The 13841-nt window shown below is 49.7% G+C and overlaps 1 protein-coding gene across 2 annotated transcripts in view; it reads left to right on the top strand.

The window, feature by feature from the left end:
- Positions 1 to 13841, top strand: part of LOC137528553 (synaptonemal complex central element protein 1-like) — a 44900-nt gene that overhangs the window by 11222 nt on the left and 19837 nt on the right. The window contains exons 5-9 of one of the 2 annotated variants that reach the window (XM_068249886.1): positions 4869 to 4916; positions 10122 to 10176; positions 11547 to 11636; positions 12364 to 12427; positions 12583 to 12649. In XM_068249886.1, coding sequence (XP_068105987.1) covers positions 4869 to 4916; positions 10122 to 10176; positions 11547 to 11636; positions 12364 to 12427; positions 12583 to 12649 — 324 coding nt within the window. The remainder of the gene's footprint in view (positions 1 to 4868; positions 4917 to 10121; positions 10177 to 11546; positions 11637 to 12363; positions 12428 to 12582; positions 12650 to 13841) is intronic. The other variant, XM_068249887.1, reaches the window with a different exon arrangement.

The raw sequence follows: 13841 nt of genomic DNA on the forward strand, positions 1-13841 counted from the left end.
AGCACAGGACACTGATAGGTTCAGGCTGAGAGGAGGAGAAGGCATAGCAGCACAGGGATACTGATAGGTGCAGGCTGGAAGGAGGAGACATGGCAACACAGGGACACTGATAGGTGCAGGCTGGTAGGAGGAGGCATGGCAGCGCAGGACACTGATAGGTGCAGGCTGGTAGGAGGAGGCATGGCAGCACAGGACACTGATAGGTGCAGGCTGGTAGGAGGAGGCATGGCAGCACAGGACACTGATAGGTGCAGGCTGGAAGGAGGAGGCATGGCAGCACAGGACACTGATAGGTGCAGGCTGAGAGGAGGAGAAGGCATAGCAGCACAGGGATACTGATAGGTGCAGGCTGGAAGGAGGAGACATGATAGACACTGATAGGTGCAGGCTGAGAGGAGGAGAAGGCATAGCAACACAGGGACACTGATAGGTGCAGGCTGGGAGGAGGAGGCATGGCAGCACAGGACACTGATAGGTGCAGGCTGGAAGGAGGAGGCATGGCAGCACAGGCCACTGATAGGTGCAGGCTGGAAGGAGGTGGCATGGCGGCACAGGACACTGAATGCTGCAGGCTGGAAGGCGGAGGCATGGCAACACAGGACACTGATAGGTGCAGGCTTGAAGAGGAGGCATGGCAGCACAGGACACTGATAGGTGCAGGCTTGAAGAGGAGGCATGGCAGAACAGGGACACTGATAGGTGCAGGCTGAGAGGAGGAGAAGGCATAGCAGCACAGGGATACTGATAGGTGCAGGCTTGAAGAGGAGGCATGGCAGCACAGGACACTGATAGGTGCAGGCTGAGAGGAATAGAAGGCATAGCAGCACAGGGATACTGATAGGTGCAGGCTGGAAGGAGGAGACATGGCAACAGAGGGACACTGATAGGTGCAGGCTGGTAGGAGGAGGCATGGCAGCGCAGGACACTGATAGGTGCAGGCTGGTAGGAGGAGGCATGGCAGCACAGGACACTGATAGGTGCAGGCTGGTAGGAGGAGGCATGGCAGCACAGGACACTGATAGGTGCAGGCTGGAAGGAGGAGGCATGGCAGCACAGGACACTGATAGGTGCAGGCTGAGAGGAGGAGAAGGCATAGCAGCACAGGGATACTGATAGGTGCAGGCTGGAAGGAGGAGACATGGCAACACAGGGACACTGATAGGTGCAGGCTGGTAGGAGGAGGCATGGCAGCGCAGGACACTGATAGGTGCAGGCTGGTAGGAGGAGGCATGGCAGCACAGGACACTGATAGGTGCAGGCTGGTAGGAGGAGGCATGGCAGCACAGGACACTGATAGGTGCAGGCTGGAAGGAGGAGGCATGGCAGCACAGGACACTGATAGGTGCAGGCTGAGAGGAGGAGAAGGCATAGCAGCACAGGGATACTGATAGGTGCAGGCTGGAAGGAGGAGACATGATAGACACTGATAGGTGCAGGCTGAGAGGAGGAGAAGGCATAGCAACACAGGGACACTGATAGGTGCAGGCTGGTAGGAGGAGGCATGGCAGCACAGGACACTGATAGGTGCAGGCTGGTAGGAGGAGGCATGGCAGCACAGGACACTGATAGGTGCAGGCAGGAAGGGGGAGGCATGGCAGCACAGGACACTGATAGGTGCAGGCTGGGAAGAGAGGGCATGGCAGCACAGGACACTGATAGGTGCAGGGAGGAGGAGGCATGGCAGCACAGGACACTGATAGGTGCAGGCTGGAAGGAGGAGGCATGGCAGCACATGACACTGATAGGTGCAGGCTGGGAGGAGGCATGGCAGCACAGGGACACGAATAGGTGCAGGCTGGTAGGAGGCATGGCAGCATAGGACACTGATAAGTGCAGGCTGGGAGGCGGCATGGCAGCATAGGACACTGATAGGTGCAGGCTGGGAGGAGGCATGGCAGCATAGGGACACTGATAGGTGCAGGCTGGGAGGAGGCATGGCACCACAGGACACTGATAGGTGCAGGGAGGAGGAGGCATGGCAGCACAGGACACTGATAGGTGCAGGCTGGAAGGAGGAGGCATGGCAGCACATGACACTGATAGGTGCAGGCTGGGAGGAGGCATGGCAGCACAGGGACACGAATAGGTGCAGGCTGGTAGGAGGCATGGCAGCATAGGACACTGATAAGTGCAGGCTGGGAGGAGGCATGGCAGCATAGGGACACTGATAGGTGCAGGCTGGGAGGAGGCATGTCAGCATAGGACACTGATAGGTGCAGGCTGGGAGGAGGCATGGCGGCACAGGACACTGATAGGTGCAGGCTGGGAGGAGGCATGTCAGCATAGGACACTGATAGGTGCAGGCTGGGAGGAGGCATGGCGGCACAGGACACTGATAGGTGCAGGCTGGGAGGAGGCATTGCAGCACAGGGACAATGATAGGTGCAGACTGGAAGGAGGAGGCATGGAAACACAGGGACACTGGTAGATGCAGCCTGGAAGGAGGAGGAACATAAGTAGCGGCCCCTGGTCTGGAAGATATACTGTATGTAAAAACTGCAGTAGCTAGGTAGCTTTATGATGGGAAAGAGCCCCCCCCCCCCCTCCTCCCCCGCCCCGCCCTTCCCCTTAGTCTGGACTAAACGGTGGCTACAATCAGCAGGCTTTCTTCTAAACAGGATGTGTTTTAAGGCGGGGGGGGGGGGGGGGTGGGTTTTATGTTAAGTGCAGGTGGTTAAGGTTACCGGGAGGAAGGTTACATGTTAGGCACCACCAGGGGTGAGGTTACATGTTAGGCACCACCAGGGGTGAGGTTACATGTTAGGCACCACCAGGGGGGAGGTTAAGTGTTAGGCACCACCAGGGTGGAGGTTAAGTGTTAGGCACCACCAGGGGGGAGGTTAAGTGTTAGGCACCACCAGGGGGGAGGTTAAGTGTTTGGCACCACCAGGGGGGAGGTTAAGTGTTAGGCACCACCAGGGGGGAGGTTAAGTGTTAGGCACCACCAGGGGGGAGGTTACATGTTAGGCACCACCAGGGGGAGGTTAAGTGTTAGGCACCACCAGGGGTGAGGTTACATGTTAGGCACCACCAGGGGTGAGGTTACATGTTAGGCACCACCAGGGGGGAGGTTAAGTGTTAGGCATCACCAGGGGGGATGTTAAGTGTTAGGCACCACCAGGGGGGGGGGGGGGGGTTAAGTGTTAGGCACCACCAGGGGGGAGGTTAAGTGTTAGGCACCACCAGGGGGGAGGTTACATGTTAGGCACCACCAGGGAGGAGGTTAAGTGTTAGGCACCACCAGGGGGGAGGTTACATGTTAGGCACCACCAGGGAGGAGGTTAAGTGTTAGGCACCACCAGGGGGGAGGTTAAGTGTTAGGCATCACCATGGGGGGGAGGGGTTTCCATGTTAGGCGCCACCAGGGGGACGGTTAAGTGTCAGGCACCACCGGGGGGGGGGGGGGGGGGGATTAGGTGTCAGGCACCACCAGGGAGGAGGTTAAGTGTTAGGCACCACCAGAGGGGAGGTTAAGTGTTAGGCACCACTAGGGGGAAGGTTAAGTGTTAGGCACCACCAGGGGGAAGGTTAAGTGTTAGGCACCACCAGAGGAGGGTTCTGTGTGGAAATAGGGAGAAGTTAGGTCATAGTAAAATATATAGAAGTTTTGAATCAGAATGATACCATTTATTGGCTAACTTAAAAGAATAAGAGTAAGCAAGCTTTAGGCTGTATAGCTTTCGTCAGGCTTCAGTTCTGTCCAGCAAATAGGATTGAAGCCTGACGAAGGCTATACAGCCGAAAGCTTGCTTACTCTTATTCTTTTAAGTTAGCCAATAAATGGTATCATCCTGATTCAAAACTTCTTGCTTGTACTGATGGCTAACATGGTACAATACCCTACTGCAAGTAAAATACGGTATCTGTGAATATGACCAATATTTTACTATTTGAATGAAGTAGTAGAATATCTGTAAATGTACTGATAGTCTACTACCGCTATCCTGTGCCGTTTTAACCACCCTGGCGTTCTGATTAAATCGCCAGGGTGGCTGCGGGAGGGTTTTTTTTAAATAAAAAAAAAACTATTTCATGCAGCCAACTGAAAGTTGGCTGCATGAAAGCCCACTAGAGGGCGCTCCGGAGGCGATCTTCCGATCGCCTCCGGCGCCCAGAATAAACAAGGAAGGCCGCAATGAGCGGCCTTCCTTGTTTTGCTTATATCGTCGCCATAGCGACGAGCGGAGTGACGTCATCGACGTCAGCCGACGTCCTGACGTCAGCCGCCTCCGATCCAGCCCTTAGCGCTGGCCGGAACTTTTTGTTCCGGCTACGCTGGGCTCAGGCGGCTGGGGGGACCCTCTTTCGCCGCTGCTCGCGGCGGATCGCCGCAGAGCGGCGGCGATCAGGCAGCACACGCGGCTGGCAAAGTGCCGGCTGCGTGTGCTGCTTTTTATTTGATGTAAATCGGCCCAGCAGGGCCTGATCGGCAGCCTCCGGCGGTGTTGGACGAGCTGAGCTCGTCCAGACCGCTCAGGTGGTTAAACAGGTGCCTTTTTTGAAATGTATGATTATAAAATGTATATAATTCATGGGGGATTACGATAATACATCTTATGGTACCTATACTTGGTAAAAAATTTTAAAAAAATTTTATTATATAATTTTCTTTAATTCTTGATTAATCAGCGAGATCAAATATAAAGATTATTCCAACATGTCCGATCAAATTTTTATCGGAAAAAAAAATGGGATAATCGTTTGTTTTTCTTGATCAAAAAAAAGATTATTTTTCACTTTCATTGGATTCGATTGATTTGGTCGAAGAAACAGGAAAATCAAACATTTTTATTGTACCATGTATGGGCTCTATTAGTTGTGGAAATAAATCCTCTGCATTCTGTGCAGTGTCTGCCTTTGTCTTTCAGTGAGTACAGAAAGGGTGATGCTAAAAGAAGAACTGGAGAAGAAGCAGGGTGAGGCATATGCTTTATTCACAGCAGTGTGACTACAGTCTTTTTGGGCTTGATTCACTAAGACAAATAGCATTTTAAACATGCCTTATTAGCAGCCTATTGGACCAAGCAAAGTGTGGGGATAATGTCCCTTAACCATTTTAGCCGAATGGATGTGTCTGTCATGTCCATTTGGCTGCTGCTGTGCGCGTGCGCTCCTGTGCCACCCCCGTTAGCCCGGAGATCAATGAATGGGAGCATAGTTGATTGATCTAAGTCCCCGGCAGAAAGACCAGTGGCTTCTTTGAGAATCCAATCGCAATAGCAGCGCCAGCAGAGTCCACGCCTCATCAGGGGCTGAAGTACGCACGCGCCCTATCGCACTAAATATGCGTAGCCATTTAGTGCGATAGAGCGCGTGCATACTCCAGGAGTGGCTACGCATATTTAGTGCGATAGGGCGCGTGAGTACTCCAGCCCCTGATGAGTCACAACCCGTGACGAAACGCGTAGGGCGGAGCTTAGGGAGACACACGCACGCTGTACACAGGATACGAGCCGGGGACTCGCAGAAGGCGACCGAAGCTGCACTTGGACGTGTAACTATGATGTGCTATTTTACAAGTGATTTTAATGTACGTGGATTTTAAGAGGGGCCGTGGGCGCTCTATTAAACTGGTTTACACTATGCAAAGTTGTATTTCCTACACTTTTTAGAAGCTGCCTCATGGGATTTGATATGCTATAGACCAAGACAGTGATCTGGTTTTGGATCTGTTAAAGGTGGACTCTGCCGGCACTGCTATTGCGATTGGATTTACCTTGGGAACATTTTCTCATTTATAGTGTGCTGCTTGGAGTGAGTGGTGGAAATAGGACACTGAGCGCAGTTTCATCTGATAAGTACAGCTTCTTTGAGAAGCTGTGATCTTTCTGAAGAAAAAGAAAAAAAAGTTTCCCATGCTCCCTATACTTCCTGGAAGCGAGAGCGTTCGTTTCCAGGATGGGAATTCTTTTTTTTTTACTGTGGCCATCTTGTGGCCAAATAGTAAAATTACATCCACATACATTTTTTTAATTAAATAAACACATATTACATTTAAAGTTAATCGTTTATCTCCCACACCAAAAATAAAAACAAAACAAAACATAAATAGTTACCTAAGGGTCTGAACTTTTTTAATATCCATGTGAAGCATGTCAAGCAGGTGAAAATTGCTCCGATGCATAAGGTGAAAAACGAGGGCTGAAATGGTTAAAGTGATTGGACCCGCAGGGCCTCAGGGCAGGACGAGTGGAGCTCTCGTCATTGCCAATTAGCAGGCATAAGTTCGTAGCGCTTGCTATGCTACTCTGATAAGGCGTGTTAACTCGTATAAAACATGTTAACTCTGATAAGGCATGCTATTTGTCTTAGTGAATTCAGCCCATACTAAAAACAAACACTCATGCACTTTCAGTACATGGTCTTCTCAAAACTCTCCAATGCAATGAGCACAAATTATTATTATTTCTCTGTTGCATAGTGCAGTGTTCTCCCCAGAATTTTTTTTCCAGCTGGGTGGCATGGAAAATTAGCCAGGTGGGAGAGGGAATACAGGGGCAAAGCGGTTCCACAGGGGCAAACTGGGCAATGACCCTGGGCCCCAGAGCTGGCTGATGGGCCTCCAAGTCACCCCCCAATTGATGGTGCTCCCCCAGTGCCCCTGCAGAGAATGAGTGTGCTCCTCTGAAACGTGATTGCTGAGTGAACATTCATTCACACACAGAGACACACTCTATTGTACCGTTCCAAGCCCTATCCCATACAGCCATATCAATCCCTGCCATGTACTGATTATTATTATTTTATTATATTGTGTATATATATATATATATATATATATATATGTATATATGTATACACAGTATGTATATGTATATGTATATATATATGTATGTATGTATGTGTGTGTGTGTATATATATATATATATATATATATATATGTATGTATGTATGTATGTATGTATGTATGTATGTATGTATGTATATGTATGTATGTATATATATGTATATATATATATATATATATATATGTGTATATATCTATATATTGTCTTGTCACTAGCTGTCCCTCAAAGGAGCTCACAATCTAATCCCTACCATTGCCATATGTCTATATTATGCAGTGTAAGTACTGTAGTCTAGGGCCAATTTTAGGGGGAACCAATTAACTTATCTGTATGTGTTTGGGATGTGGGAGGAAACCTGAGTGCCCGGAGGAAACCCACGCAGACACTGAGAGAACATACAAACTCTTTGCAGATAGTGCCCTGGCTGGGATTCGAACCAGGGACCCAGCGCTGCAAGGCGAGAGAGCTAACCACTACGCCACCGTGCTGCCCAGGACCATCAGGACCAAAAGTCTGAAACAGGCTGTCTACATGTGGGGTTGATGTGGTTGTGTAAAATTAAAGCTATAGGCTTGCTATACACCCGCGGTTCTGGATGCTTGCCTGGCTTACAGGGGCGAAAAGAGATAATTTGCATATTCTGTAGTGGATTATCACAAATGTTCACTTATAGCTGAATTATTGCAAGTTTCCTTCTGTTTTAAGAAGGCAAATTACACCAAGCATTGCTTGTTAGTAGGAGGGGCGTAGCTATGGTTTTCAGCCTGGGGACAAAGCCAATTTTCACCCCCCCCCCCCCCTTGGACAAAATGAGCGTGGCCACACATCAGAATGTGGGTGTGGTCATGGGTGGAGACAGATGGACAAATGCTGTGTAGATAGATGGCCACATATGCCCCCTCCCCCATTGATAGACAGATGTGCTTCCCTTCCCCATTTGGATAGCCAGGTGTGCCTCCCTTTGTCCTGTTTATATAGCCAGATTTGCTCCCCTTCCTCTTGTTTATATAGACAGAAGTGCCCACTTTTTCTGCTGCTGTAACGTTTCTGCACTCCTCTGCAGAGGGAGGGAGAGAAGCAGGGGCACCTTGGGCAGCCAGCGAGCCGCCTCTACCGTGTGTGGGGGTGCAGCAGCTGTGCTAAGCACAGTCAAAGTGCTGCGCCCGGGGACATATGTCCCCCCTTGCCCATCCATAGCTACACCTCTGCTATACGGTGTCTTTTGTCCCCCTATACATTCCTAGTGGTTTGGGTCACTCCAAGCTGCTTGGTTACTCTGTTACACAGAAACAAAGGCAGACAGACAAATACACATATCTACAGACAGACACACAGATAAACACACATAGACAGACAAACACATACCTCAGGCAAGAGAAGTTTACCTCTGGTATGGCAGCAGCATGTGGAAAGGAGGGGGGCCAGACCGGAAATCAGCGTATATTAATTAATAGGCGTGATGCACACACTTGCAGATCTCCAATCCCTGTGTCAGCAGCAGAGGGAGAGTGTTTGAGAAAGATCACCCAATATACCAGTGAACAGCGCTACTGCACCCTAGAGTTTGTTGTCTGAATGACAGAATTCAGGTATGGATGATGGTAATTCTGACAGCACACTTTAGGGGGCAGCAGTACTGCACACTGGTACAGGAGATGGTGTTTCTCACACACTCTATCGATCTGCTGCTGAAATACAGGATCAGAGACCCGGCTAATAGGGCTAAGGGAGAATACTTTAGTGCAAATGTCTTCTGTAGTGAAGTACAGAGTAAAAAACGTACAGTAGTGTGCACTGAAAGAGATATGACACGTGCTTATCATCAGTTTTAAGATAAAAGTTAGAGAAACATGCAAATGCCACTACTACTGGAGCACCTCAGTGGTGCTCCAGTCTAATCTTTGCTGGCCAGCAGGCACTTTTCTTGTGGTTTACTTGACCTGATGAAGCGAGAAATGCCCAGGAAACGCGTTGTCTGACCCTTTTTTTGTGCAATAAAGAAGAAATGTAATTTGCTACAGTGGCTGCTTTACGATCCTTGGAATAGGCAAGCAACCTCTCCTTTTTAAACTGTTTTTAACTATTTTATATTTTTAGGCGCCTCCACCTTCAAAATCCCTGCATCTTTTATGCCAAATACAGTGAGTTCCCGACCTTTGAACGGCCGCTGATACGATCCACAATGTTGGAGATTCCCTGTATTCTTCCCACGTCCTCCTCCGTTCCCCGGAAGGGGTGTAACAATAGAACCTGCAAGGGATGCAGCCTCAGGGTGGGCAGGGACGGATCTAGGGGGGGCAGACGGGTCTCTTGCCCCAGGCGCAGTTTGTTGAATTCTTAAAAAGGCGGCAAAATTTGGATGGGGAATGGCAGTTTAGGCGCCAAAACCTGATGTTTAGGCACCAGAACCTGACCATTAGGCGCCAAAACTGGATGGGGAATGACAGTTTAGGTGCCAAAACCTGACCTTTAGGCACCAAAACCTGACCTTGCCCCAGGCGCAACTTGGTCTAGATCCGTCCCTCAGGGTGGGGGCAAATGCAGCAGGGGGCCCTGTGGGGGGAGAAGACTGACAACTATGGGCACAGAGAGAAAAAAACTTTTTTCTGTTTTCTGCACAATTGTTCTAATGACTGCATCTGCTCAGCCACTGATGAGGAATCATACAAAGTTTTGCAGACAAAGATTTGTAGACACTCTCTATTCAGTGTTCAGCAGGGTTTTGTGTACAGTGCTGCGTTTCTACCCCTCCCCAAGTGCTGTGTACTGAGTGAGTGTAATAAGATGAGGCTGGGAGCACACTCATTTTCTGTGTGCGTTTTCTGCACACCATGTGTCTGTATATGGGAAAACATGCACGTTTTAGCACATAAACTAATGTAATTGATAGAGAAAATGTGTGCAGTGCTTCACTGCTGTCTGTTTTCATCTGCATGGGGAAAACACATTCAAGTGTGCACTAGCCAACTGAATAACATTGATTCTCAGTTTGTGCAGTAGGGGGAAGGAGGGGGGGGGGGGGCATGTAAAGTTTCGCGGGGGGCCCAGTGATTTCTAGTTATGCCCCTGCTCTCCGTGTATTGTTATATGCAGCAGCACGGCTCACCTCATCCATGGCTCCAGTGGCCATCATAGACCTCTCCTCTCTCTCTCGCTGCGCCCCCTAGTGCCAGCTTCTGCTGATGACGCGATCAGCAGAAGCTGGCATTAGGGAAACAGTGAGAGATAGGAGAGGTCTCTGAACACGGATGAGGTGGGCTGAGGTGGGCTGAACTTATAATAATACACGGGGGAGAGCCACCTGTCCACTCTCTCCATCTCTGTTATTCCAGAAACCATACGGGTCCTGACTCTACGCCGTGACAATGAGCTGGAGAAAGAGAAGAGGTGAGTGGACACCATACTGTATGTTTGAAATCACCCAAACGTTTGTACATAAGCCAACTCCTTCAGCATTGCTATATAATGGCAAACAATAATTTACCCTGTGCACTCCAACACTCACAACAAGCTGGACCCCTAGTAATGACAAAAACTAGAATGCAAGTTGAATTTGGCTGCACTAATGGAAGATATGTGCTTCCAACATGGATTGCAAGCATTCTGTACTAAACCCTTTCACCAGCAAGCAAGCAAGCTTTCTGATTGGTATGGGCCCTTTCGAAGGGAGGGAACCTCAACGCTGGTGAAAGGGTTTAGTACAGAACGCTTTTGCATGTAATCCATTTTGGAAGCAAACATCCTTCTTTTTTGACCTGGACCAAAACTGGAGCCACGGATACCAATGTTGAAAATAGCGTCCATCTTTACACACTTCAAAAATGGACCCATGGGCAATTCGGGGGATCTGGATTGAAAAACCGAACGGAGAGTCCGGATTTGCAGGTTTTTCACGGACCCTGGATACACACGGGTAGTAAAAAGCAATGCAAAAATGGATCTCCCTCTACACAGACATCTTTGGACACAAAAACTGATACGTTTGCAGTGTCCCAGCCCTGTCTGTGGGTGGGGAAGGGGCCGCTATGCAGGAGGGGGTAGCAGCCAGGAAGGGGGGCAGCTGGTGGCTGGGAAGGGGTCCCCCCCCTCTCCCTCACCTGGGTGCCCCCTTCCGCTGTCACCCTCCAGCTAGTTTCTTTTAAAATCAATCCAGCAGCGAGCGGGGAACTCACTCACTTCCTTGCATCCACCCCTCGCCGCGTCACTTCCTGCAATGCCGCCCTCTGGGAGGCATTGCAGGAAGTGACGCGGTGAGCGGTGGAACAAGGAAGTGAGTGAGTTCGCCGCTCGCCGCTGGATTGATTTTAAAAGAAACTAGCTGGAGGGTGACAGCGGAAGGGGGCACCCAGGTGTGTGGGGGGGGGGGACTAACCCCCCCTCCCTGCCGCTGTCTTAGCTGCCCCACTTCCTGGCTGCTACCCCATTCAGTTCGGTGCCCCCCCCCCCCCCCTCGGCCAGGGCTGGGGATCAGTTTTTTAAAGCGTATGCTGCAAAAGGGCAGCACAGATCCGTTTGTGTTCCGGTTTTAGAAAACCGGACCGCGGATTGCATTCTGCAACCACATCTAGTGTGGCCCGACCCTTTCAGTGCAGAGGGTTAATTATTGTTTTTATGTACATTGACCACTCCCCTTAGCAGCTCCTCTCCCCTTTAAATCCTGGGCCCTTAACGGGATGATCATCACTTCTTTGCATTTCTTGCTATATGGCTGTTCTAATGGGAATTCAGATCAAATGATGCCCTTTGGTTGTGAGCAGGCATCAGGAGCAGATGGAGGAGCACAAGAAGAAGATAGCTGACCTAAGAACTGAACTCACAGAGGAAAAACTGAAGCAAAGAAAGCAGAGGTGAGGTAACTCTATAGCCAGGTGCGTAGAAATAACCCCCAGGAGTGGGTGGGGTTTTTGGGTGCCACGTTTTGGTTTTGTGGTTTGGGATCATGTTCTGTTTTGGTTCTGCCATCCTGTTATTATTGGTGGTTTCATTGTCTGTCCTCCTGTCATGTAACGTGACACTGATCTCCTCCACTGACTATACCACCTTCCTGATACCTCATTTTAACTTTATAACTAATAAAACTAACTTCCCCCTACCCTATCCCCAACATCCCCAACTTTTTTTCCCTAACCCTTCAAATGGACACCTACTTCAATCCATCTTAACCTCTTCCCGTCCACCTTACGCCGATCGGCGGTGGGAAGGTGGTGCTGCCTAACGCCAATTGGTGTCAAGTTCTAGAGGCGGGGATTAGCAGGGAACACGCAGGTTTCCTGCCAAGGCTGTGATCAGCCTGCCAGGCGGGATCGGAGCTGGCAGGCTGTTAAAAAAACACACCTATTTACATTTGTACAGCGCTGCGATCCAGTGCAGCACTGTACTGGGGACAGCCCTGACAGTTAACTGTCTGTAGGAGTCGCTCACAATCTAATCCCTCTCATAGGCTGATGCCTATTAGAGGGTACTGAAGTGTATGGATCACAGTAACTTTTTGTTGGATTCCATGAAATGGTGCATTAGCGCTATAGTAACGTGTAATAAATGGAACACGTTCATATCTTGTCTTGCTTCATGCAGGATGGAGCTACAAGACCAGCTGGAAGATCTGATGGGCAAGCACAAGGATCTGGCTGCGTTTTATGTAAGTGGTCATGTGACAAGGGATCCATTCTGTGGGAAACCAGCAGCGTTCCCATCATCATTACAACACAAGGGGTACAGGCAGTGGAATATCAAATTACACATGATTCCACTCTTACATGAAATAATCCAATTTAATTTTGTGTTTCATCTTAGAACCCAAAGAGGATCGAAGCTGAGATCAGCCATATGGAGCAGCTGACAAAGGAGCTCATCCAGGAAGGCCAGTAGTGGTCACTTTCATTCAAACATATTTGTTATTCGTCAAGTCTGGTGGGATCAGTTCAAATCGGCACCACTTATTTTGGGACCAGTGAAATGGCGATACAGCTGGTATTCAGCTATGAAGAACATTAAACACCCCAAATGAGGTGTTGGATTTGGCCCTGGTGGTGAAGAAGGGTCAGAGAGAGGTTATTTCATGAAGTAGGATTATGAGAATAGGGTTAGGCATCTGGAAAGGGTTCATGTTCAGAGGCATGGTTATTGTTAGGTGTCAGGAAGAGTTGATGTTAAAGAGAACCCGAGGTGGGTTTGAAGAATATTATCTGCATACAGAGGCTGGATCTGTCTATACAGCCAGTGGCGTAGCTACAAACCTCTGGGCCCCGATGCGGAATCTGGATGTGGGCCCCCCCCCCCCCGGCAACAACAGCCCCCCCTCCCCCGACAACACCCGACGGATGCACACACATATCAAAATCCCTATAGCCAGCTATAGGTACCCCCAGTATAGGTAGTCAGGCATAGGTAAGCCAGTATAGTTGCCCCCGGTATAGGTGAGATAGGCAGGCGCCGCCGGTATAAGTTAGATAGATAGGTGCCCCCAGTACAGGTTAGCTAGGTGGGTGCCTCTAATATAGGTAGCCAGAATAGTTGCCCCCAGCGTAGGTTAGATAGGTAGGTGCCCCCAGTATAGGTTAGTTAGGTAGGTGCCTCCAATATAGGTAGCCAGTTTAGTTGCCACCTGTATAGGCTAGCTAGGTGCCCCCAATACAGGTTAGATAAGTAAGTGCCCCCAGTATAGGTTAGATTAGGTAGCTGCCCCCCAGTATAGGTTAGATTAGGTAGCTGCCCCCCAGGATAGATTAGGTAGCTGCCCCCAGGATAGATTAGGTAGGTGCCCCCCAGTATAGGTTAGATGAGGTAGCTGCCCCCCAGGATAGATTAGGTAGCTTCCCCCCAGGATAGATTGGGTAGCTGCCCCCCCAGGATAGATTAGATAGCTGCCCCCCAGGATTAGGTTAGAATAGGTAGGTGCCCCCCAGGATAGATTAGGTAGCTGCCCCCCAGGATTAGGTTAGATTAGGTAGCTGCCCCCCAGGATAGATTAGGTAGCTGCCCCCAGGATAGATTAGGTAGGTGCCTCCCAGTATAGGTTAGATTAGGTAGCTGCCCCCCAGAATAGATTAGGT

The sequence above is a fragment of the Hyperolius riggenbachi genome, chromosome 8 (genome assembly GCF_040937935.1).
Source record: "Hyperolius riggenbachi isolate aHypRig1 chromosome 8, aHypRig1.pri, whole genome shotgun sequence".
NCBI lineage: Eukaryota > Metazoa > Chordata > Amphibia > Anura > Hyperoliidae > Hyperolius > Hyperolius riggenbachi.